At 44.0% G+C, this 26,222-nt stretch overlaps 1 protein-coding gene across 7 annotated transcripts in view; it reads left to right on the forward strand.

The window, feature by feature from the left end:
* LOC120066171 (A-kinase anchor protein 13-like) overlaps positions 1-26,222 on the forward strand; it is a 55,393-nt gene that overhangs the window by 21,688 nt on the left and 7,483 nt on the right. For 2 of the 7 annotated variants that reach the window (XM_039017340.1, XM_039017342.1), the window contains exons 5-27: positions 1,880-1,967; positions 5,671-5,795; positions 7,680-8,056; positions 8,860-8,916; positions 9,685-9,744; positions 10,795-10,966; positions 11,152-11,251; positions 15,509-15,551; positions 15,674-15,788; positions 18,228-18,384; positions 20,499-20,566; positions 20,860-20,923; positions 21,329-21,482; positions 21,727-21,839; positions 22,212-22,358; positions 22,595-22,848; positions 22,969-23,094; positions 23,307-23,424; positions 23,605-23,856; positions 24,081-24,157; positions 24,685-24,866; positions 25,305-25,387; positions 25,493-25,690. In XM_039017340.1, the coding sequence (XP_038873268.1) occupies positions 1,880-1,967; positions 5,671-5,795; positions 7,680-8,056; positions 8,860-8,916; positions 9,685-9,744; positions 10,795-10,966; positions 11,152-11,251; positions 15,509-15,551; positions 15,674-15,788; positions 18,228-18,384; positions 20,499-20,566; positions 20,860-20,923; positions 21,329-21,482; positions 21,727-21,839; positions 22,212-22,358; positions 22,595-22,848; positions 22,969-23,094; positions 23,307-23,424; positions 23,605-23,856; positions 24,081-24,157; positions 24,685-24,866; positions 25,305-25,387; positions 25,493-25,690 (3,130 nt within the window). The remainder of the gene's footprint in view (positions 1-1,879; positions 1,968-5,670; positions 5,796-7,679; positions 8,057-8,859; positions 8,917-9,684; positions 9,745-10,794; positions 10,967-11,151; positions 11,252-15,508; positions 15,552-15,673; positions 15,789-18,227; positions 18,385-20,498; positions 20,567-20,859; positions 20,924-21,328; positions 21,483-21,726; positions 21,840-22,211; positions 22,359-22,594; positions 22,849-22,968; positions 23,095-23,306; positions 23,425-23,604; positions 23,857-24,080; positions 24,158-24,684; positions 24,867-25,304; positions 25,388-25,492; positions 25,691-26,222) is intronic. The other 5 variants (XM_039017343.1, XM_039017341.1, XM_039017344.1 and 2 more) reach the window with 5 other exon arrangements.

Below are 26,222 nucleotides of genomic sequence, written 5' to 3' on the forward strand. Positions count from 1 at the left end.
TTGTTGTAGTTAGAGAAGTGTCGTTGTTGTAGTTGGAGAAGTGTCGTTGTTGTAATTAGAGAAGTGTAGTTGTTGTAGTTAGAGAAGTGTAAATGTTGTTGTTAGAGAAGTGTCGTTGTTGGAGAAGTGTCGTTGTTGTAATAACAGAAGTGTAGTTGTTGTAGTTAGAGAAGTGTCGTTGTTGTAGTTGGAGAAGTGTCGTTGTTGTAATTAGAGAAGTGTAGTTGTTGTAGTTGGAGAAGTGTAGTTGTTGTAGTTGGAGAAGTGTCGTTGTTGTAGTTAGAAGTGTCGTTGTTGTAGTTAGAGAAGTGTAAATGTTGTTGTTAGAGAAGTGTCGTTGTTGTAGTTAGAGAAGTGTTGTTGTTGTAGTTGGAGAAGTGTCGTTGTTGTAGTTGGAGAAGTGTAGTTGTTGTAGTTGGAGAAGTGTAGTTGTTGTAGTTGGAGAAGTGTCGTTGTTGTAGTTGGAGAAGTGTTGTAGTTGGAGAAGTGTCATTGTTGTAGTTGGAGAAGTGCAGTTGTTGTTGTTAGAGAGGTGTAGTTGTTGTAGTTAGAGAGGTGTAGTTGTTGTAGTTAGAGAGGTGTAGTTGTTGTAGTTAGAGAGGTGTAGTTGTTGTAGTTACCATATTGTAACTCTTGAAATCTTCAACTAATGTATTTTGGTTTTAATAAGGGCATCTACTAGAAAAAGTAATAGTTCTTCTCTGTTCACTCTCTTTGTTTTAATCTGAGGGTTGGGTGGTATTCTTCCTCCTCCATTCTGTTCTTACTGCCATCTGAACAGTGAACACTGATCATGAGGCGGCAGGTAGCCCAGCAGTCAGAGAGGCGAGCCAGCAACCTGAGGGTTGCCAGTTTGAATCCTGGGTCCGCCTAGATGCCATTGCCTGCTGTTGTACCCTTGAGCAAGGCACTTAAGCCCCCACAACAACCGCTGCCTGGGTGCCCAGTGTGGCCTAGAGCCTCAGACTGCTAGCAGCTGTCAGCTGAATGTCAATCAGGCCTGATGTTTACATGTGGGCAGAATTCCTCTCCGACTCCCGGTCCAAATTCCCATCAGCAGCACGTATGGTAAGCAGCAGCTAGAGCTCAACACAGCCAGTTCCAGACACAGAGAGAGAGAGCCTACTGAAGGCTGACTGTAGCAGACCTGGGTCCAGGGGATAGGCCAGATGTGGGCCTATTGAGTCAGATCGAGGCACAGTCCCAATGTTTATGGTCTTTCATTCACTTGATTAGATTCTCTCTACCTGTAGGAATGTATTTTCTTCTCCTATGCAAAGCTGTGTTCTGTGGTAGGTCTTCTGTGTTCTGTGGTAGGTCTGCTGTGTTCTGTGGTAGGTCTGCTGTGTTCTGTGGTAGGTCTTCTGTGTTCTGTGGTAGGTCTTGTATGGTAGGTCTTCTGTGTTCTGTGGTAGGTCTTCTGTGTTCTGTGGTAGGTTTTCTGTGGTAGGTCTTCTGTGTTCTGTGGTAGGTCTTCTGTGTTCTGTGGTAGGTCTTCTGTGTTCTGTGGTAGGTTTTCTGTGTTCTGTGGTAGGTTTTCTGTGTTCTGTGGTAGGTCTTCTGTGTTCTGTGGTAGGTCTTCTGTGTTCTGTGGTAGGTTTGGGTCTTCCAAAGTAGAGGCCATCAATATTAATGTCCTGAGACTAATACTGTTGTATATCTGTCTGACTGTTCTATAACACCAACCTGCCAAGACAGCATGGTTGAGAATACTAGGAATTCTTCTCGTATTCTTAGGTTTTTGAAGATAAAAAAATACTGTGTATATTCAGTAGTAATTTTGTTTCTCCACCCCAAAAATATGCTTACCGCTACTTTACTAAAGACATCTGTTGTATCAGTTCGGTCTTGTTGATCCCAAATGTATTTTTGTTTCTAGATCCACAGAGAGAAGGAGACATTCTACCCTGTCCAGCCCTGCACTGATCCTACATTACAGGTGAAGACCACCATAACAGAATCCACAGGTAAGTCAAAATATGATGATGAAAAAAGGTGCTATCTAGAACCTAAAAGGGTTCTTCGGCTTTCTCAATAGGAGCACCCTTTGAAGAACCATTTTCTGTTCTGTACCCTTGTGGTTCCAGGTAGAACCCTTTTGGGTTCCATTTGAACCCTTTCCACAGAGTATTCTACATGGAACCCAAAAGGGTTCAATCTGGAACCAAAAAGGGTTCTCCTATGGGGACAGCAGAGTAAAATAACTATTCAGAATAATTTGCATTGACCAATACCAGGCATGGCAGGCATGACATGGCCAATGCTGAGTTTATTTCTGCCAGGCAGTCAGTTATCATACAGGTTATATGAGATAGAGAAGAGCAGAAATGAAGATTAGGAGGGTTGTCAGGGGTATGGAGGTCCTTGCTTAGATCATGGAAGAGCACTTGTCAGAATATATTTTGATTTCTGGAAGATCTCAGTTGGAAAGACCAGGTTGTAACTTAATTTCAGAGGATTGAGATGTACTGTAGAGAAGAGAGCAGCGCTCTGTAAGAGTAGTGAAAGGCTTAAAATGGTAAGGTCATTGATTCAGATAAGATGGGGATGGCATGGACCTGCTTTCATCTGAACTTCTATCCCTACTGTACCATGTGTCCCCATAGTATCAATCAATGTATCTCGTACATGTAGACTAGGTTAGCATGTTGTGCAACCTACCACCTTTGATGTCTGAAGAAGATAGTGTTCACATCTGTGCAGAGATCAGTTTGAAGAAAATACCTTATGTCATAGGAATTAGACTAGTGTTCACATCTGTGCAGAGATCAGTTTGAAGAAAATACCTTATGTCATAGGAATTAGACTAGTGTTCACATCTGTGCAGAGATCAGTTTGAAGAAAATACCTTATGTCATAGGAATTAGACTAGTGTTCACATCTGTGCAGAGATCAGTTGCCATCATAGCTTAAAAAGGTATCCATATCACTGCATTGTCCTTAGCATCTCTGTATCTTTGTCCCCTCCCTTTGAGACGCTTCCAGTCCCACCGTTCTGGTTGCTAGGCCAAACAATGACAAAACAGCAACCCACTCATAAACAATAAAATCCTTCTTGTCAAAATAAAAAAAGAGCTTATAATTTTTTCTGCATCTGACGTCATCAACATCATACCCAAGAGGATCGCAACTATCAATGCAACACAGCTTTGCAGCACGTTTTTCTTCCTGATCATGTGAAAGGAAGACAGGGAAAAATGTTGGACTCCAGCCACCCAAGCCATAGACTGTTCTCTCTGCTGCCGCACAGCAAGCAGTACCGGTGCATCAAGTCTGACACCAACAGCCCCCTGAACAGCTTCTATCCCTAACTTAATAGCTAACAAAATGGCTACACGGACAATTTGAGTTGACCCTATTTTTCACTGTCTTTATGCAGTCAAACTCCATGTGACCGTTTAGTCACGGTAATAAGGCTTCTCCAAGCTCTGATGCTGCATTAGTAGCCTACCAAACTTGCTAACTGCCTGGTACTCAGCACTCTATTGTCCCTCTAATCACTCTGATATCAATGCAAATGTAATCAGAAAATCTAATCAAACACTTCATGAGAGCCCATGAGCTCATGTTGCGCAAGGTTTCTGTCGGCTGTGCAATTGCGTGAGAAAACAGAGTGATGGCCTCTACTAAAAAGAGGAAAATCCCATCAGCTTTCTATAGGCTAGATTTATTTCTCAACTTTCCTAATATTAAGCACGTTGCTTCTCTTTAAAACAGGAATATAGCCTACCTGGCTGGCATGAAAATGAACCACAGGAAAAGCGTCCTCCATTCGCTATTTAAGTGCATAGATTACATTTATGTTTCCGCTGCTCCTGTTTCGATACAGGTGAATGATAATGGTCCATTCTAAAAAATAAAGAAATGTCACACATATATTATTTAGTATATGTAAAGACAAGATTAAATCAAGAATAGTTTGATGGGTGACAATATTAGCCTATCAATTGTGAATTATATATTATCACTTATGAATGATGCCCAGGATAAGAAACAATGCCTTTTTTTGCGACTTTTTCTAATTTTTCTACCTCATGTAGCCTAGCCCATAGGCCTATACGTTTTGATAAGGTTTGTATCTAAAGTAACTAAAGTGGCCAAATAACTTCTTAAAATGAAGCCTAAAAGAGCCTAACTGGCATTTATAAGCAGCGCATGAGTTAAGTTTGGGGAAGATCATTTTCACCATTAAAATGCACCTTTTATAATAAAAGCATTACAAGAATAATCGCATTTGCGGTCACTTTTGATAATGGTGTTTTCCTGCTAATGGAACATTCGTGCTTACAGCCTACTGCCATGTTCACATTGCTGCACTTATAATGTGAAGAAATAGTCTAATAGTTTATCAACATTTTAAGCTTAACGTTCTGATATGTTGCGTCAGCTACATTGCGTAAAAAAATGTTTGGGATGCTCGTGGTTGTATTAATTTGGGATCTATCGCATCCCATAACTGTCCCAGACTATGTTTGGAATATTTATTTCTCTCAGAGAACAGAATAGGTTGATGTTTGTGCTATGGGGGATAGTAGATTGACATAGGCTAGTGCTTTTGCTGTTCGTTAGGCCTACTCATCTTGTTGGCTGACGAAAGTAAATGTGGACAGTTCTTCCAATTTCTTCAATATGCGCCGCAGAATTGGATTAGGATGCGCTCAGTTGCGTAACCAATGTGTCTGTCTTCACTTGTAGCCTGTGAGAAAGACATGATCACGTGACGGAGAGCCATGTGAGTGAGAGGTGATTCGGAGGGCACAACGGGCGCAAAAGGCATAGAGTTTTTGTAGGGCACATTATGGCCACACACAGGGGATGCCGGCGTGAAATTGTAGGCATCATCAAGTGCTTGTCAAATTGTGAATGAGTGACTGATGTAGTGTGTACAGCCTGTGAAAAAACAAAGCAGAGCTCATGCCTTTCAAGCGACATTTTTCAAATCATCATTGGAGTCTCATCATGCAGCCTTAGAATGTATTAAAAATCAAAACATATAGCCCACCGTTTGTAGAACAACTAAAGTTACATTAATAACTCTAAATTAAGTATATAGGAGTACCTATTTTCTATTAACCGCTCAACACAGGATAGCCACATTCCCTCAAATCATTTGGAGAAAATATCCTTTCTATTTTATTCAGCTTTGTTCAGTTGTATTCTTCATAATATAAAATAATGCCACGGAACTCTAAGCAAATCTTGTCTGCTTAATGAACTAGTGTAGCCCACAGCCATATGGCATAGCAAGATCAGGGCCTAACATAAGGACAACTCATAGTATGCTATTCTGTTCTTCTGAAATAGACTACATTTTCTTCATATCATGTTTCTTTAGAACTGTCTAAAATAAATCATGGATTCATTGTGATGGTGTAGGCTATATTACATGGATTTATTATACTTTTTAATATGTAGATGTTCCAAAGGTCTGCATCAGTGGCTTGTAGGCTGTGCGTTGAAGCCAGGAGATGCTAAACGTGTTTATGCTAATTAACGGTAATTTCCCGTGAGACAGACAGTTATTTGCTTGACAATCACCAGCTGATGAATTTTTAGTGACCGCCACAGCCCTACACACAAACACACACACTGACACTCCAACACACACACAACAAGGCAAGGCCATGGTGAATATCTGACACTCATCTTGATACCCCTTTTCTCTCACAGAATTCCCTGTGTCCCCGTGCTCTGAGAGCTCTGAGAGTGTTGGAGGCTCTTTGTCGACCACTGGTGCCCTGAGAGACTCAATCAGTGATGTGGACAGTCTGGGAGAGGACAGTGTCTTCAGAAAGGTGAGCACAGCACACTGGACTGGACCCAGACACTCGCTTTTAGTCACAATACCATGGAAGAACAGGAGTAGGTGTCTTCATCGGCTATGACATGATAGCATATGAGTACATTATAAGTCAGTTCTAGAAAACAAGCAACACGGTCTATGTCTTCCCTGTTGTATGTTTTTGGTGATGTAGTTCCATTGATTTCCCAGCTAGTCTGTTTGTTAATGCATATTCAGACCACAGCAGACTGGTTAGCTTCCTCTACCATGTGACATCAGCAGGCTCCCATGAGCCCTCCTTCCTGGGCCAGCAAACCCCATTATGACCTCATCCCCCTCGTTTTCTCCTTTACCGCCCTTCCTTCCCTGCCCTGTCCCCCACCCTTCTTTCATAGTGTACACTCAGTGGAGGGCGGTTGAGGCATAACGGCACTCCAAAGCTGTTTTTCCACTACAGCCTTGATCCTCATTTCTTTGGTTTCAACAGGCTTTGGTTTCTCTGCCCTCATGAGGTCCTTTCCTCTCCGGGCATCTACTTAGCACTCAACCACACATGCACACTCTAACTTTAACTCAGTCTGTAGGCTACATGGTTTATTTCATTAGGTTTTCATGTTGGTATGTTAAAAAAAAAAAAAAAAAAAAAAAAGAGTAAGTTAATGAGTCAAATGTAAGAAACGTTAACAAATGTTTTCTTCCTGAGAAGCTACACAAGTCCCCTCTAACTGCTCCTCCGCCTTCCTTCTTGAGGTTTGTCATTACGCAACAGGTTTTGAAACTTCGGGTGACCTCAGCACTTTGGACAGAGACAGGCAGGCAGTGACCAAAAAAGGACCTGAGTAACATGACTCAATTCTACTAGTCTTTTCATTCCTCGAAGGCTCTTTTAAAACGATCCTATTCCAAGTCCAATTTTCTCTAGAACATTTTTTCGAAATGTGCGTTTGTGTGTGTGCGTGACTGCGTCACTGCGTGTGATTAGTGTAGGTGTGTGTTTGTGTAGAGAGTGTTAGCTGGCTGACTGCTTCCCTGCTGCGTGATCTCAGGCAGGCTGAGTCATTTGTTCTGGAAGTTAATTTTCCATAGCCTTCTCATAAAGAGGCCTGTATGGTTATTATGCTCCGAGCCACTGCGGCCGACCGTTAGCTTAACACCCGCCCAGCGCTGGCACTGCTGGAGAATGTGAAAACTAATGATACACTCCCAATGAAGATCATCTGCAGCCTGCCTCCCTAAAGGGTGTGTGTTTCAGTTGTTATGTAACCTTTATAGGGCTGGAAAAAACTCTCTCTCCCATCAGCATGTCTCTCTCCCTGCCTTGCCCTTTCCTCTCGCCAGTCTGAAGCCCGCAGTAAGCTCAGACTAATGGCAGCTCTGACCAGTCATCATCAGGCCTAACCTCCCAGGCCTGGCATGTGTGAGAAACAGCCTGAGAGACAATGATACAGGATATTTTTGTTTTGACATTTAGGGACACATTTGGCATCATGCTTACCATACATGTTAGATTAGGTTATAATGTGCAATTCCAGCTAAAATAAGTCTGTTCCAGCAAAAAAGTCCCCTACAGACTTTCCCAACCTTAATATATAATATATTGTGCACACTGAAGAAGATCTGTGAGTCGTGACATGTTGGTCCGTTTTATTTTTGAATTGCAATATCCTCTAAAATAAAGTTACCTTGGATGGTTTTGAAGTATGATGTTTTCACACAGCTACTACTTAATTGTGTCACTAAGTCATACCCCGTTCTCCCATGACCACCTCTCTTTGTCTTCATACTTGATGCAAAAGAAGCTCTCCCTCTTTTTTGCACCCAAATATAATGCCTTTGAGTTGTGTTGACTTTGACTCCAGTGGTTAACAGGGTCTCTCTGGGTCCTCTCTGTCCCCAGGCTGTGGATGGGCCAAGGGATAGCACCAGCGGGGTGTCAGTGTCCTTCTCCTCCATCGACGACGTGGCCAGTGTGGGTCCCCTCAGTGCCAGCTCTCAGGGCAGTGTAGGTCCCCTAAGTGTCTCCTCCCTGGGCAGCGTGGGCCCTCCTTGGGCCGTGGCGGGGGCGGTGGGAACTCGGACCAGCTGGAGCTCTGGAGACACCTGGCAGACGACAGGGAAGGGAGGAGAGGAGGAGGAGAGGAAAGACAAGCTGACAGAGGTGCCTGTATGCTCTGCCGTCATGCGCCCGTGTATCCGTTCGCTCTCTCCGTTCCGCCGGCACAGCTGGGGCCCGGGGAAGAATCCTGAAGGAGAAACGGATGTGAACCAACGCAGGTGAGTCCTCTTAGACCCAGACACTGACCTCTTACATGTACCCCACACACACTCACATAAACATACAGTACTCCCCAGGAAGGATAGCTATGGTGGTAAAACGTCATCATCTGTGTGAACCATACACCGCCAACTCCTACAGTATTCTGACTAGTCCTCAGTATGATTATATCTATTGTGGAGTCACTTGAGACTCTGGTAGCCTGGGAAGTACAGTGTACAGGGATGAGACTAGGACAGAGACTGGCTCCCAGAGGAGTGGTCCTCATACGGCCGTGTGTGTGTGTGTGTGTGTGTGTGTGTGTGTGTGTGTGTGTGTGTGTGTGTGTGTGTGTGTGTGTGTGTGTGTGTGTGTGTGTGTGTGTGTGTGTGTGTGTGTGTGTGTGTGTGTTTGTGTGTGTGTGTTGATGTTTATGTCTTTGTGATCTGTGCTTGTCCCTCAGAGGGCCTGTGTACAGTATAGTCAGCCTGGAGGCTCCTCTGTGTAAGTGGACTTTGTGGGAAAGACCTGGTCCCAGTCAAAGGTTAAACACTGACCTCTGACCTCTTTCAACAGCTGCGCGAGCTGTTTGCGAAGTACTGTACCATCACTCCTCTGACATCATCACTCATTCTGCTCAATGTTTCAGTCTGCGAGACACTATCCAGAGGCTTGCCTTGAATAGCCTTTGTTTTTATTGCTACCAATTCCTTCTTACTCATTTTCACCCATTTGGTCATGTATTGTACTGTCAGTGCTCCCATCACTCTCTGTCCGTCCCACCTTTCATGTCTTCTGATCATCTCTCCATTCATCTTCTCAGTTCGTTGCGAAGTCAAGGGGAGGGGAAGCCTCGAAAGCCAACGTTTCATAGGAGAAGGTACCACACAGTTATTTCTCAATGTTTCCATTCTGACTCTCCCCGGTGTGTTGCAATTACGGAAAAAAAATGCTAAACCTACTTTTACCTTTATCACACGTATGCTATGGAAAAGTCATTTCTAAAACAGTATGAGAGTACTGTCAAATTATGTCTGGAGAGAGTGGAATCCAAGCAAAATAGTATTTTCCTCCAATAAAATACTTTATCAAACCACTTCAATGGGGGGGGAAAAAGCCTACATTTTACTGCAGTGGGCTAAATCATTGTCATTGTAAATAAGAATTTGTTCTTAACTGACTTGCCTAGTTAAATAAAGGTTAAATAAAATAAAATAAAAAATTAATCAGGGAGTTTTTCTTGGTAGTCTTAAACAAATCTACTTTGAAACAAAAGTATACACCTCATACACATGGTTGTGGGCTTAAAAAGAAGACACCTGCACCATGTCAGATATAGAGTTGAAATATATTCCATTTTGAGTTTGCATCCCAATATTATACTTTATATACTTCACAGAAGACTGAAATATAACAAAACCGTTTGCCATAGAAGAAACATCAGATTTTTGTTGTAAAAAAAAAAGAAAATAATGTTTATTAATAATGAACAATATTAATAACATCCGACTGCAGGATTAATCGTTAACCCACCACTTTCACCTTTGACCCCCCTTCACCCTGTAATAACGTCACCCTGTTTCTCCTCCCTTTGTCCACCCATCTCTCCTGTCCCTCTCCATCCCTCTCCCTGGCATCTCCCTGTTAGTATGAGCTGGTGTCCCTCCAACATCCCCCCTCCTCACCCGGAACAGATTGATAGCAGAAGGTATGCCATCACTGTTTGTCAACTAACTGCCTAGGGAGAGAAATAAAGATGGAAAGAATGCACTGACAGTATAGGAGGATTAACAAGATGAGAAATAAAAAAGAGAGAGGAGCCCCTGCATGTTCTGTGCTCTGTGCGGGATGTACTGTATCTGGCTTGGTGTGCGCTTTGTCACTGCTGCTTTCACTGTGGTCTCTTTGTCTTTGTCACTTTGTTGGTCGGTCGTGGTCGACCTCAGGGATGCAGTCACTTCTCTTCTGCCTCTCTCTCTCTCGCTCTCTCTCTGAGACAAGGAAGCTAGAATTTAGAGAGGAAGCATCAAGCATCTTTAGAACAATCGTATTTTACTGCTACACTGCTGGTTAACTATGGCAAAGCTTAAAACAACCAATATAAGCATCGTCATCAGTGAGCCATACATGTGAGTTATGGTTTTACTTCAGTTACCTCGCTTGGCAGCTTCAGTGAGAGGACCGATGAATACACAGCCGGGAACGAGGTGCAAGTTATTTTGTACACCAATACTGAATGCTGATTTCTTATACATTCATGATCTCAAGTGTGTTATTTGATAGTTGTTATTTAACATGAATTGTTCTGTTGTCTTAAATGTTCTACATCTTTTTAATCAACTAAACTTTAGGTTGCCAACCTGAAATTGAAGCGTTGGGGGGGGGGAAATATTTATTATACTTCAGTTATTTCCCCTTTATATTATGTTTAGGTTTGCATGTATGTGCTCCTTCCTGTTTGTGCTGGTGTTCATTTATTCCTCTTTGGCTATACATGCTTTCCTTCCTTCCTCCCATCATCTCCTCACTGCCGTCCTGCAGGGATCTAGTTCAGTGTCTACATGTGCATGTACTTGTGCGCTACATGTGTCTGGTTTCAGTTTTGAGCCAGCTGATTGATCATCTGCCTGGAGCATGAGGATCTGCTGGGTGTGAGTTCACTGCCTGCCTCTGGTTTAAACATCTCTCGGGGCGTTAGTATCTATTGTCCCGAAGCAAAATGCTTTCAGTAACTCACACAGTTGTGTTGTGGCTGCAGTTACAGTTTGGAGGGCCTGGCTGGAGAGGAGGATGCTGGGAAGGCTTCCGCCAACGTGGGGAGCGCTGGACGTGTGACCCGCCTGGACAGTGAGGAGAGAGGCTCGCTTCTGTCCCTGACAGAGGAGCAGGAGTCAGACCTTGGCGACTACTGCAGCAGCCTCGACAGCCAGGTATGTGTCCAGGCTTATCTTTGCCATATGGGTCCTGTGACTTGCTTGCGCAAAGACTTGCGCAATCGCAGAATCTTTGTAACTTCCCGTGTAGAGTGGCTCTCTGTATGCACAGTAGCTGAGTGATTCGTGTTTTATTTGATTGCAGACAGCTCACTGATCACACTCTCTCTCCTCTATTTCAGTTATCAGGGAGAGTTATGCCTGTGAGACGTCCCCTCATACCTCACCAAGTGCTCACCAAGTCGGTGTCCATGCTGGCCATCAGTCACAGAGACCTGGACGGTGAGGCTCACTCTAACACCTTAACACTTTCTCTGGGTTCCCCTCTACAGCACACGTGTCAAACTCATTCCACGGAGGGCCGGGTGTATGCGAGTTTTTCGCTCCACCCTTGTACTTAAGGTCACTGATTAGTAAGGAACTCCCCTCACCTTGTACTGCAGTGGGCTACATCAGTGTCACGACCAGTGTTTCTTGGTATTCTTAAAGAAATCTACTTAACTTCTCTGGGATAAGTGGGACGGTAGCGTCCCACTTGGCCAAAATCCAGAAAAAATGCTATACTATAAAAATCAATCTTTCATGAAATCACACATGAAAGACACCAAATTAAAGCTACACATGTTCTGATTTCAAATAGGATTTACGGGGAAAGCACACCAAACAATTATGTTAGCTCAGTACATAGCCACAGAAAAACACAGCCATTTTCCCAGCAAAAGATAGTAGTCACAAAAACAGAAATAGAGATAAAATTAATCACTAACCTTTGATGATCTTCATCAGACGACACTCATAGGACATCATGTTACACAATACATTTATGTTTTGTTCGATAATGTGCATATTTATATCCACAAATCTCGGTTTACATTGGCGCCACGTCAAATAAGAGAAATACTCATCATAAACTTTGATGAAAGATACATGTTTTACACAGAATTAAAGATACACTTGTTCTTAATGCAACCGCTGTGTCAGATTTAAAAAAAAAAAATACGTAAAAAGCACACCATGCAATAATCTGAGATGGCGCTCAGATTTAACAACATTTCTCCGCCATGTTGGAGTCAACAGAAAAACGAAATTACATCATAAATATTCCCTTACCTTTGATTATGTTCATCAGAATGCACTCCCAGGAGTCCTAGTTCCACAATAAATCGTTGTTTTGTTCGATAATGTCCATTACTTATGTCCAATTAGCTACTTTTGCTAGCATGTGTAGTACACGTGTCCAAACGCTCGCGCAGGTGCAGGCAAACATCGGACAAAAACTTCAGAAAGTTATATTACAAGTCGAATAAACTGGTCAAACTAAGTAGAGAATCAATCTTCAGGATGTTATAATATATATCCAATAACGTTCCAACCGGAGAATTCCTTAATGTCTGTATAAATAATGGAACGCAAGGCGATATCATGAGGAAAGCGCGTGAGCAAGAACTGGCAATCTGCCAGACCAATGACTGAAACACCTCCCATCCGGCCCCACATCACACTAGAGGCTTCATTCAGCGTTCTACAGACTGTTGACATCTAGTGGAAGGCGTAGGAAGTGCAAACAGATCCATATATTACAGGGAATTGAATAGGCGATGACTTTAACATCGACCAGTCTCAGAATTCTCACTTCCTGTTTGGATTTTTTCTCAGGTTTTTGCCTGCCATATGAGTTCTGTTATACTCACAGACATCATTCAAACAGTTTTAGAAACTTCAGAGTGTTTTCTATCCAATAGTAATAATAATATGCATATATTAGCATCTGGGACAGAGTAGGAGGCAGTTCACTGTGGGCACGCAATTCATCCAAAAGTGAAAATGCTGCCCCCTATATCAAAGAAGTTAAAAACAAAAGTATACACCACACACACATGGTTATGGGCTTAAAATAAGATGTTGAAATGTATTCAATTTTGAGTTTGAATCGCAATATTACACTTTATATACATCACAGAAGACTGAAACCTTTTGACATAGAAACACAGGATTTTCAGTGTTAAAAAAAAACAAAGTTGATTAGTTATACAATTATGAAAAATATTAATAACGTTCCACTCATGAGGCCACTAGAGGGCGATTTGGTCATTTGACTGCAGGAAAGGGAAACATTTTTAAACCTGCAGACCCTGCCCTCCGTGGAATGAGTTTGACCTCCCTGCACTACAGCCTTCTCTCTGTCTATGGTGGCACAAAAGGCCAGGCCTCTATCTATCCAACAATCAAGTCTCCTGTCATCTGCTGTTTCCAACCTCGTCCTTCAGGTCCATTTTCCCTCTGTACCTCTGCTGTGCATTTTCCAGACAGTTGACAGGAACAGCATCCAATCAGGTGGTTAGTTCACCCCTCTCAATCCCAATCTCCTCTGGGGCTAACAGAGGCTACTGTTACAGCTTCTCCTCACTATCACTGGGGCGGTGATTTCTCCCTTCTCTGGTTTCGCTGTCCCTTTGTGTGGGGTGTCACTCATTCAATCACTTGGAAGGGAATGAGGTCAAGTCTGTGTAGGGCTCACTTGATCACTTGGAAGGCATTGAGGTTCCGCCCAGGTTCTTGTGCTCATTTAACGCGTGATTTGATGTCTTTTGTACCCTTGAACTGGATAGCGAGCGGACGGACTCGACCAAAGAGACGCATCTCCTTCTCCTTCAGCATCCCCAAATCTAGAACATTCTTTTCTATTGGCTCTTCCTCCAGTGATGAGGAGGAGGTTGTGAGTAAGTACTGTACAGCTCCCAGAATGCCCTGAGTGCCCACCTAGCCCCTGGCTGCTTCCTGTGTAGTGTGCCTCTTCTTCTGCCCGTGTCACTAAACGGACGTCACATCCCGCTAAACTCTAAATCCAACCCTAATCTCTGTTTGGTCCCCTCCCCTTAACAGGGTCAATGTCTCTGAAGTTGTAGACAGGTCATTTGGTTTGAGAGAAATTCAACATGTACATAGCTTTGTTTTCAAACAAGTAGGTTCTCATCTGCAGTCACCAAAACTGAACAGGTGATCAAATATGCATTGGTAATGAAAGTCGATTTAGTGAAAATTCAAGCAAAGTGTTTATGAATAGAATAAGGCAATTGCTTCCACATAGACTATTAGTCTTGTAAATTGGGCGAGTCTGACCAGTGCACTAATTGTGTCTGTTGAGTTATTGTGCTCTATGTTATTTTCTGACTATGGCTTCATCTATTTTATGAAAGCAATGCCTACAGCTTAGTTCTGAAAATCTTGGTTACCATGACAAGAACTGAAGAAGAATGAAAGGATTATGCCAAACCATGTCCATGTTTTTCATTTCAGTCTAATTCAAAATAAATTTTAAAAATCCGCCAAGATGTTCACATATTTATTAAATGTTCATGAAACAGTCAAGGACAAGATTGACTCTTTTGTCCTTTTAAGAGCGTTGTATTTATGAACGATTTGTACATTGCTGAAAACCTAGCAACAGCAGCAGACTCAATGAGATCTTTTATAAGAATAAAAACTGCCGCTTCAGAGTAGAAAGCCCTCTGCAGTCCAGTCAGCCATATGGAATCATCATCATCATTGATTCTGCCCTTATTGAATATCTGCAGGAGACGCCCATGACCCCAGAATCTATTTCCCACTATTGGTATCGAACTGAGACTAAAGAATCAGCTTTCTCCTAGCACAGATTTCCCCAGGTCCCCAAGTAGCCCTTTTCCTATTGTATTTGACATGGCTGCCATGCATACTATGTCCCTCCTGTGAGTTTTCCACATATTTCTTCCCCTTTTTCTTTCCATCACTTCTATTTATTCCCCCTAGCCTCCATTCTTTGAAATCCACATAAACACATTTCAAAGTGTTCCTTTTGGGCTTCACAGCTGCTAAAAAGGATTGAGTTTCCTTTAGGAAATTTCACTGCTGCTTTCACACTCCTTTGAGCCTCGTAAGAACGGCTTGTATATTATTTTGGGGGCGAACGATAGGAAGAAAATCCCTGGCCGTTACTGGGGGATGACGTTTCAGAGGGCTTTCGCTGCTCTAGCATTTCAGAGCTACATTAAGAGCTGTAAGAGATGTTGCATGGCAGTTTTTGAAAGTGTCTCCGTGTTTGTCACGTGATGTGTGCCTTATTGAGCTTTGCTGGAGGACTGTGTTTTGGCCCTAGTAACTTTCTTTATTACTGTCCGCCCATGACTACTACTGGAAATATATGATGTCTTATGTTCACATTCCTTAGTGTATGTATTTTTTATGTTAATTGGCTATGTCCTTAACCATATTACCCAGTGTGCAATTCCACATGTAACCCGTCCTTCAGTTGGATGTTTGTACAAACGTGTTATGTGATATCACCTTTGCTTGGAAATGTCTTGTAATGATTATGTAATATGTCATTTATACATGTACTGAACCACAATTCTGATAAAAATATGACAAGCCTGTTTCATGGTTATATACTGTAAGTCTATGATTTTATACAGAGGAATTCCAGTCTGTAATTTCAACATGTTATTTTAACATGCTTCCATTGGTCCAGCTCATCACCCCCTCTCTCTATTTCTACCGTAGGATTGGGATCCTACTCCAGCACCTCTGGATCACTAGAGTACAGGTACGACAGAGACTTTCTTTTCAATGGGGCTGTTCTTACAGTGTGTACTATGATTGCTATTTCTCCAGCAGAACAAGTGTAAATGGCCGTATGTTCAGTGCATTTTTCCTTGTCTGGTTCAGCATCTCTGAGGAGGACCCGGGTCCCCTGCGGAGTTACACTGAGGGGAGACAAGGGACCAAGGTCAGCCGCACTTTCAGTTACCTCAAGAGCAAAATGAGTACTAAGAAGAACAAGGTGAGTCTGTCCATTCAGCATTTCCACCTCTCCTCCTCCTGCTTCTCTTCCTTTCCTCCTCCATTTCCTCCTCTCCTCCTCCTTCTGCTTCTCTTCCTTTCCTCCTCCATTTCCTCCTCTCCTCCTCCTCCTGCTTCTCTTCCTTTCTTTCTCCATTTCCTCCTCTCCTCCTCCTGCTTCTCTTCCTTTCTTCCTCCATTTCCTCCTCTCCTCCTCCTGCTTCTCTTCCTTTCCTCCTCCATTTCCTCCTCTCCTCCTCCTCCTGCTTCTCTTCCTTTCTTCCTCCATTTCCTCCTGCTTCTTTTCCTTTCCTCCTCCTCCGACTCCATTTCCTCCTCTCCTCCTCCTGCTTCTCTTCCTTTCCTCCTCCATTTCCTCCTCTCCTCCTCCTCCTCCTCCTGCTTCTCTTCCTTTCCTCCTCCTCCTCCTCCATTTCCTCCTCTCCTCCACTTCCTGCACTAGCAGAGCACAGGGCCTGGCTCAGAATTGTATGTGAGAGGATAAATCAAGTTGTATTGGTTAATTGAATTGAAGAAGCCCCAGTAGTACATTTTCACTCTGACCCTAGCGCTATTGTTCCCTCTTGGTCTTTCTGACGTTAAATCAAATGGATTATTAGGTGTTCAAAGGCTTCTCAATACATACAGTTCTATGGATACATTTATACAGAGTACATGTATTCAGAAGGGATTTAGAGTATCTTTCTGTTAGGTAAGTGTATCCGTCTGTGAGTTGTGAGTAGCAGAGCGAGGCGCCTGTTCTGCACGCAGTAGGGAAGTCAAACAGGAAACAGAGGCATGCTGTGGTCTTTCTCAAAAAGCCGTCTGTATGGCATCACTGCTTCTGCGAAAACAAACCACTCTCTTAGGTTTAATTCAACAACAAAAAAATCAAAATCAAATTTATTTATATAGCCCTTCGTACATCAGCTGATATCTCAAAGTGCCGTACAGAAACCCAGCCTAAAACCCCAAACAGCAATCAATGCAGGTGTAGAAGCACGGTGGCTAGGAAAAACTCCCTAGAAAGGCCAAAACCTAGGAAGAAACCTAGAGAGGAACCAGACTATGAGGGGTGGCCAGTCCTCTTCTGGCTGTGCCGGGTGGAGATTATAACAGAACATGGCCAAGATGTTCAAATGTTCATAAATGACCAGCATGGTCAAATAATAAACATCACAGTAGTTGTTCTCCCATGTTTCCTGATAACATTACAGTAAAAAACAGTAACGCCCAGACCATGCATCAGCACAGTTCTCATGTGATTTTATTTCCCTGTGATTGTATCCCCAAAAATATATTTTATTTTCATCAAGACTTGTTCATACTTGAAGTATGTACATTGTACATACTGTAGAAAAATTTGCTGAGATTGCGAGCTAGAGGCCGGAAGCTGCAGTGGGGCGGGTGTGTAACAGAGACAGCAGACTACAGCAGTGCAGAGGCACAGCACAGATCCTCCCTCCACCACCCCCCTCATCCTACACATGGTATCTCACTTCCTCCTGTTGAGCTGATGGCTGGCGTCATGGGAACGCCAGTGTTCTGTCTGTAGAGGCTGTAGCGCCTGTTGTTCCAGACCAGCGAACAGACAGACTGTTACTGTAATGTTGTGTAGACGTCTCCTGGCACACGGTCGCTCCCTGAAGCTGAGGGCTGAGGCAGGACAGGATGAGGTAGGGGATATTGGTCATTTGGGAATTCTGGGAAGAAACTGGGAGTTGTTAGTCACCATAATGTACTTAGTCACTAACTACTGCATGTCGAAGGTGTGCCTCGCACTTTCCCAATGTAACTTTGTACTGTATTTGTTTATCATATCTACTAGTTTATTTCTATGACGTCGAACGGTGTGGAGTCTTCGTTGGCAGCCTGTGACTTGTGTTTTGATGAGAAGTGAAGAAGTGTCTCCAGCCTCGTTGTTTAGAGTTGACTAGTGCCTGGTTCACGGCACAGCGCTCAGACGGGAACACACCATGATACTCTTCTCACCACACATTCTTCCCTCTTTCAGGAGAATTGATTTTAGCATCGTATTTAGGTTGAGTCAGAATCGTAGGATATTGGTTGTTTCCTGTACCCATCAACAATTAGTGTCTCTGTACAATACACCTGATTGTGTGTTTTCTGTCAGCCCGGTGTATTGTCTGTGGTTACGTTGATATACTGTAACCTTTTGTCTGAATTAAGTTTCTGTTTGTGAATGAGACTTCTAGATCGGAAATATTAGGAAGGGGTTTTTGACTAGTGGTCAATGATGTCGGCATACTTCCTCAGTATATCTTTGTGCAAGTGACTCATGCATCTCGTCTTTGGCTAACTATTATCCAAGCGTGAGATCTATTTGTAAGACCTTGATTGCTTAACTACCGAAAGCATCACTGTGCTTTGACTCAGATAATTGATGGCGGTTTTTCTTTGTGTCTCTAACCCCTTGCAGGAGAAAGACAAAGATAAGGGTCAGGGTAAGGAGAAAGACACCAAGGAGAAGAAGACCCTAAACGGCCATCTCTTCAGCTCTGTGAACCCAGCCCCCTCCACAACCTGCCACCAGTGCAACAAACCCATCAACACTAAAGAAGCGTTCCTCTGTACCAGTAAGACACCCCCTCCTCTTCTGTAAACCACTTCCTCCTCCTCCTCTTCTTCCTCCTCCTCTGTCAACCAGCCCACGTCAGGTGTTATGAGAGAGCAGATTCCACAGTACACAACTATTCATTTTTGTTCCAGGGTAGGAGACAGTGCTCTAGTTTTATTAACCCCTCAAAACCCCTATTTCTTTACATGGTGTTTATATAGGCCTATGATTGGTGCTGCTCTGGACAATTACTTTGGGTTTCTACCTGTAGGTTTTCAGGGGCCCAAGCTGTGTTTGCAGTCATTGTGTAATGTCTGGTGATGGAACGTCTTACTTTGGTTCCAAGCCATGTGACAAAATGGTGACTACTTACTATATTCAGTTCCCTGAAACGGCCTAGTCAGCTTGTCTAGTTGAGAAAGTCCATACTAAGCAAAACACAGGAAATCCTACATGGCGAGGGTCTGTCTGAGGAGAACTTAAGAGGATGTTGTTTATTTTGGGGCCAACAGAAGTGGACGTATAGAACCTCTCTGTCACGGCAGTATGTACATTCCTCCCACCATCTTTGTATGGACAGCAGCTTGCATTAGAACAGCAGAGTAGCCTACTCCCAAGCCTAGTTCTCAAACTCTTTTGTTTGTTGTCAGTCTGTCTGAAGCGTGATGGACTGGGTGGGTCTGTCCCAGTGAAGAGGGGGTGGGTGGTTAGATGGAACCAGGGACGGGACAGATGTGGCCCCCGGCCCAGCCAGTCCACTCAGTCCCCTCAGTCTTTCACTGAGTTGCATCACCCTGCCCCTGACACAGCTGGGAGACGTCAACTCTGCTCTTACAGCTCGGTTCTGTCTCTCTGCACTTTGTTGTGTGGAGACGAACATCCTGCCTCTCTCTCTCTGTCTGTCTGTCTGTCTCTCGGTCTGTCTGTCTGTCTGTCTGTCTGTCTGTCTCACACACACTAGCGGAGGATCTTGCACTGTAAGCCCTAAGTTAGGTTTCCGTGGCACATTTCTTAGAAGTGACGTAGTTATAGACACGCAGTGTTTCACAGCATTGCGGCCCACACAGGGTTTGACGAGCACAGACCTAGATTTGAAACAAGCCCTTAGTTTTGACAATTGACCTAGTTATTCAGAGGTACCATGATCAGTGACTGATCCTTATCTCTATCTCCTAGCTAGAAAGTCAAATAGGGCTTTGTGGAGAGTGAGGGAGTTTTGTCTGAAATATAAACGAATAGCGTTTATTCTAATGGACACCTGCCTCCTCTCTCTGTTCTCTCAGCTTAACTTTGAGAGATTCAGTCTGTCAGGATCTGTGTTTGACACACAATCAAAACAACTCCCACAAGCTGACCACGGAAAAAATGAAGGGCACACACCCTGTTGCACAACACAATCCCCTCTCCCTGTTTAAAACCTCCATCTGGGAGAGCGCAACAGCCTGTTCATTGTGGTCTTCCTTCCCTTCTGTTCCCTCCCTGAAGTGTTGTTGTGTTTGTTGGATGGGCTTGACTGGAGGTGCAGAGGAACTCTTTGAACTCAATGGCCTTTTCATACTCCACATTAATCCCTGATTCTTCTGTTAGTCATTGTGTTGCTTTTATGTGGTTAGATGAGCAGTTTTTTGATGGCGCCTGCATTTTCTCCGCGTTTTCAGATTAGAGTTTCCTGTTTCTATAGTTTAGGGTGGTTCAAAGAAGCAGTGTTGATTTGATATGAGTCACGTGATGCAGGTGAACGAAGCTGTGTTGACTTGGTATGAGTCACGTGATGCAGGTGAACGAAGCTGTGTTGACTTGGTATGAGTCACGTGATGCAGGTGAACGAAGCTGTGTTGATTTGGTATGAGTCATGTGATGCAGGTGAACGAAGCTGTGTTGACTTGGTATGAGTCACGTGATGCAGGTAAACGAAGCAGTGTTGATTTGGTATGAGTCACGTGATGCAGGTAAACGAAGCTGTGTTGACTTGGTATGAGTCACGTGATGCAGGTATAAGGTTGTATTTTTTCTACTTACATTAGAATCACAGTATTATGTCCTGTGGGATGAGTGGAGGCTTTTTCTGCAGTGTTTGACCGATTGTTCGACCAACTCTTTGTCCTAATGTTGTTTTTCTTCTGATCGTTTCAGACTGCAATGCACAGGTCCATAAGGGCTGCAGAGACAGTCTTCCTGTGTGTGTCCAGGTCAAAATGAAGGTAACGTTTGGTTCTGCTCTGTCTGTCCGCTGTCTACAATGCATCTTCACTCACATCTACAATGCGTCTTCACTCACACACACAGGAACAGAATGTGCCTGTCCTGTTGGAGCTAGAAACACAAGCATTTCGCTACACCCGCAATAACATCTGCTAAACATGCGCATGTGACCAATACAATTTGATTTGATTTGACCAGTCTCTGTCTAAAGTGTGAATGAATGGGTAACAGGCTTGTTATTGGCATTGATTTAGCGTAATACGTGATACTGCATTTCCGTTGTGTTTTTCAGCAGCAGAAGCAGCAGACCGTGGTAGATTCTGCGTCCGTGTCCGGAGTCATGTTGAGAAGTAAATGTAATACATACTTCTCTGTCCACTAATTCCATGTCTGTCATTCTGAGCAAACCTGTGTCTGTCTGTTTCTATCTATGCAAATGTGATCTGGCTGCTGAGGGGAGGACGGCTCACAATAATGGCCGGAATGCGGTTAATGGAATGGTATGAAACGTGTGGTTTTCATGTGTTTGATACCATTCCATTCAGTCCATTACGAGCCGTCCTCCCTTCAGCAGCCTCCACTGATTCTCAAGTACTGCATGTATGTATTCTCAAGTACTGCATGTATGTATTCTCAACTACTGCATGTATATTTGTAAGTACAGTACGTTTGTGTCCATGTGCAGTAGGCTGCCTGTGCATTTATGTGCACCCACACCTCTACGAAATATACTATATACTAATTTCTGTGTTTGTGATCAGCCACGTCGGCGGCGTCTCGGGAGCGTCCGTGGTCTGCCATCTCGCCCCCTGACGACCAGGCCATGGTCATGGTGGCGCCGGTGGTGCCTCGCAGGAATACCAGCATCCTCTCCAGCAACCTGTCCAAGAGCATCTCCATCAGCAACATCGCAGGGTGAGACACAACACCACTCAACCAGCAACCAGCTCACCATCGCCCCCTTCACATACTCAGCTTGTACATTCTCATGCCGACGCGCTCATCAACACTACTGGACCTGTTGTATCACAAGTGTCGTGTCTAATGCATTGTACCGCAATTGTGCAGCCGGAGTGTGTACGGGACTTATGTTTTCACTCTAATAGCCCCTCCTTCACTAACTCTGTTTCTCTCTCACCCTGTCTGTCTGTCCGTGCAGGCCATTGATGGACGAGATGCCTCTGAAGGGCCTGAAGTACCTGTCCCAGTCCACAGACTCACTACACAAGATCTCCAAGGTCAACGAGTCCACTGAGTCTCTCACCGATGAAGGTGAGTTACCCTGAGAGACCTCAAGTCACAGAGCCTGTATTGTCTAATCATATTCCCCCATCATTGCCTGTATTGTCTAATCATGTTCCCCCATCATTGCCTGTATTGTCTAATCATGTTCCCCCATCATTGCCTGTATTGTCTAATCATGTTCCCCCATCATTGTAGGGCTTGCTTCAAATGAGTGAGCAAATGTAAAACACATTCAACATGTTCAGATTGCCTCCGATGTTTTCTGCTGTTTTATTTCAATGTTTTAATGTATTGTATTGATCCTCGCTCAATAATGAAGAGTGTATGTGTAGGAGCGTGCTCTTCTGCTCACGGTGTATACGGTACAGCAAGCCCTCATGCTCCTGTCTGTTGCCGTAGGGACTGAAATGATGGACAGCCAGCTGATGGGGGAGTTTGAGGCGGAGTCTAAGGATCTGGAGGCGGACTCCTGGACCTTTACTGTGGACAAGAAGTATGTGAAGGGGCTCAAGAAGGAGGTGGTCAAGAGACAGGACGTTATCTACGGTAGGAGGACACTGTCGCGCTACCACTCATGTCATTACACTGGGATATACTTGGTCTCGTTCGAGCAATTTATTTGAGATGTTATCGTATCATCAGTATTGCGGGTTAGGATATCGGTTACTCAGTACAAACACAATAGTAGGGTGCTGTTTAATGGGAATTCACTTTATAACCCCTCATCTGTAACCATATATCCTTTTTATAACACTATAACCATTCCCCATGCCTCTCTCCAGAGCTGGTCCAGACAGAGATGCACCACGTGCGAACGCTGAGGATCATGTCTGAGGTGTACAGTAAGGGCCTGCAGAAGGAGGTGCAACTGGATACCCAGGTGGTGGAGCGAGTGTTCCCCATGCTGGACGAGCTCCTGGAACTACACACACACTTCTTCGCACACCTCCTGGAACTCAAGCGGAAATCCTCCATCGAGGGCCGGGACGACGGTAGCTTCCTCATCCGCAAGATAGGAGACGTGCTCGTCTCACAGGTCAGCATGGGGGAGACTCGGGGTTTAGAGAACGTTGTGGAAATGTTGTAGAAATGTTGATTATTAGGCAAATCGGTTTGTTGGTAGTAATCTCACGGGATTTTCTTGTGTGGTGTTCAGTTCTCAGGTCCCAATGCCGACCGCATGAAGAAAGTCTATGGGAAATTCTGCAGCCGCCACAACGAGGCGGTCAACTTCTATAAGGAGCTTCACACCAAAGACAAACGCTTCCAAGCCTTTATCAAGGTATGGTGTCAGCATGATGTTTGTTTACCCATCCTAGTCTCACCATTATAAAGTATGGAAAATAATCCCTCTCTCCACCAGGGGGTGCCAACACTCTGGTGTGATTTTTTTTGTTGTTGTCGCATTTAAACACACATTGACATCTGCTAAAGTCGTCATTAAGACATTGTATGAAGCACTATATGAGTATCTCTATTTTATTTGTTTTTCAGAAAAAGATGAGCAGCACAATCGTCCGAAGACTAGGCATCCCAGAGTGCATCTTGTTAGTGACACAGCGAATAACCAAGTACCCTGTGTTACTACAGAGGATACTGCAGCACACAAAAGGTGAGAGACACCTCCTGTGAGACTTATAACTGCACCTCTACTGAGTACTGTTATATAGTCTTATTCTGTATGCTTTGAATGGCACTTGGTAGCAGAAAGAACCGCGATGGAGATTGTTGGGAAGTCTTGACCTCTGTACAATATGTGTTGAAGTGACATGCTGATCTTTGACATGTGCAGAGAACGAGGAGGACCATGACGATATAACCCAAGCTCTGAGGCTGGTGAAGGAGATTCTAAATGCAGTGGACAGCAAGGTGAACGAACACGACAAGAAGAAACGGTTAAAAGAGGTGTACAGTCGTACGGACAGCAAGTCCATTCAGAGGATGAAGAGCGGCCAGATGTTTGCACGGGAGGACCTGGTGCGAGGCCGGCGGCTGCTGCATGATGGACCGCTGCAGCTCAAGAACTCTGCAGGCAGGCTAAAGGGTACGGCACCAGCCTCATTTATCACTGTCTCACTCTCTTTCTTGCTCTCTCCTGTCTATCCTCTCAATCTGTTTCTCCATCTCCTCTCTTTCGCATCCTCTCCTCTCTCCCCCTTTATATTTCTATATTTTTCCTGCCCTTCTCTCCCTCTCTTTCTCTCTCTACTTCCCCTCCATCTCCCCCCTTCTCTCCTCCACTGATCCTGACTCTGTTATTTTCCACAGATGTCCAGGCCATGCTGCTGTCTGACGTGTTTGTGTTCCTCCAGGAGAAAGACCAGAAATATGTCTTTGCCTCACTGGTATGTTATGTTTTGTTATTCCCAGCACATTGTTCCCTATGATGCCACACTGTAGTATTCCTACCTCTAAGAATTCATAAAAAAAAAAAAAATACAGAGCTATCAAGTATTAGTTTACTGCAAGATTAGCTTGCTCTGCTGTTACAATACAGGTATATCTATCTTTTTCCAGCTAAATTGTGTAAGGCTATTGTATGGTAGATTTTCATTAAAACATTACGTTTTAATGAACCAGTGACATTGGCATAGTTACACTCTTGGCAGAATTTTGCTATCCTGCAGTTTTTTTTAATAATTCAGTGGAGATTGGAGTTTTCATTCAGTTCCCTTTTCCTTGGGCTAAACATTGCATTTCCCCAAAGTATCTTCCATAGAAACCTCCCACTGGTCTATACATCCTTCAATAGAAATCTGGTCTAAACATCCTTTCACCTCCTTCCTCCCTCTCCTTCCCTCTCTCTCTTCCCGCCTCTCCCTCCATTCCTTCCTATGTCTTTCCCCTCCACCCCCTCTCTCCCATCCATCAGGACCAGCGGTCGACGGTGATCTCCCTGCAGAAGCTGATTGTGCGGGAGGTGGCTAACGAGGAGAGGGGTCTCTTCCTGATCACAGCAGGCATAGAGAAGCCAGAGATGGTGGAGGTATTGGCCAGCACCAAGGAGGAACGCAACACCTGGATGCAGCTCATACAGGACGCCATGCACTCCATGTGAGTCAGTTAGACAGGAACACACATAGATATAGAAATACTTGAATGGGAGAAGCCCCTCAGACCACAGCAATTCTATTATTTTTGAATATGTCATTCTATGTATATGGGAACACACACATTGTATATCCACAGATACAGTATAGAGCATATTAGCTTGACATTACATTTACGTTGACATTTTAGTCATTTAGCAGATGCTCTTATCCAGAGTGAATTACAGTTAGTGCATTCATCTTTAGATAGCTAGGTGGCAGAACCACATATCACAGTCATAGTAAGTACATTTCTCCTCAATAAAGAAACTATCAGCAAAGTCAGTGCTAGTAGGGAAAAAAGTAAAGACGTGAGTGTTAGTTCACAAAAAATGAGTTTTTTTACATCGTTTTTTCCCCATGCAGTGTAAATGGTTTGATTGATAACTGTGTATGTGAACAGAGAGAAGGATGACGATGAGGGAATCCCCAGTGAGACAGAGGAAGACAAGAGACTGCTGGAGACCAAAGCGCGGGAGATGAGAGGTAAAACCTGTTCTCTTTTGTTCTGCTAACCATTTGTCCCAAAGCGGTGGTCGGTGGTGTGAAAGATGGGTAATAACCACACAACTCTCTGTCTGTTCCTCTCAGAGCTGCTGAGGAAGAAGGACGAGCAGATCGTGTGTCTGTTGGAGGAGAAGGTGAAGGTGTTCAGGGACATGTGTGAGGGAGGCAGCGGCTCGGCGGAGACCAGCCCAGCCCAGTCCATCAGGGCCAAGATGCTGTTCAGAGCCACCCCAGACTACGTTACCAAGGGAGAGCCCATCATGAAGGATGCCCTGAGGGAAGGTGAGTCAAGAGTGGACGGTCGGCGGCCCAGAGACCACACACACAACACAGGTGACCCTTTATCCAATCACTGGTGACCTATTGAATTACTTGGTCACATGGCCCAACCAGTGATTTCCCCCAGAAGACACACAGAACCAATCAGAAGTAATCAGGGAATTACCTGAAAATCCCCTTTATATAATATAATGCCAGTAGCAGCTGAAAGACCAGGGCAGAGAGATTATAGAATACTGCTGAAAACACGTTTTTGACCTAAGTCAGAGTGATATATGGTTACTTGTCATAGTTATTTATATCCTTGTTTTTCCTCTGTAGACAGGGATGGAATCAATGCATAAGTGTAATCTGATTCAGCTGTGTAGAAAGAAAACAAATGGATTGCTTTAATGCTGCAGGTTGAGTAATGGGCCAGATATTGATATTTTCCTCATTTTCTCCTCCCTTAGTAACCCAGTTTATGTAGGTCTGACCGGGTTGCTTCAGCTGATAGAGTAGTGTGTGTAGTAGTCTTTACTGAAATCGTACAGTA

Source organism: Salvelinus namaycush, chromosome 21 (genome assembly GCF_016432855.1).
Source record: "Salvelinus namaycush isolate Seneca chromosome 21, SaNama_1.0, whole genome shotgun sequence".
Classification (NCBI taxonomy): domain Eukaryota; kingdom Metazoa; phylum Chordata; class Actinopteri; order Salmoniformes; family Salmonidae; genus Salvelinus; species Salvelinus namaycush.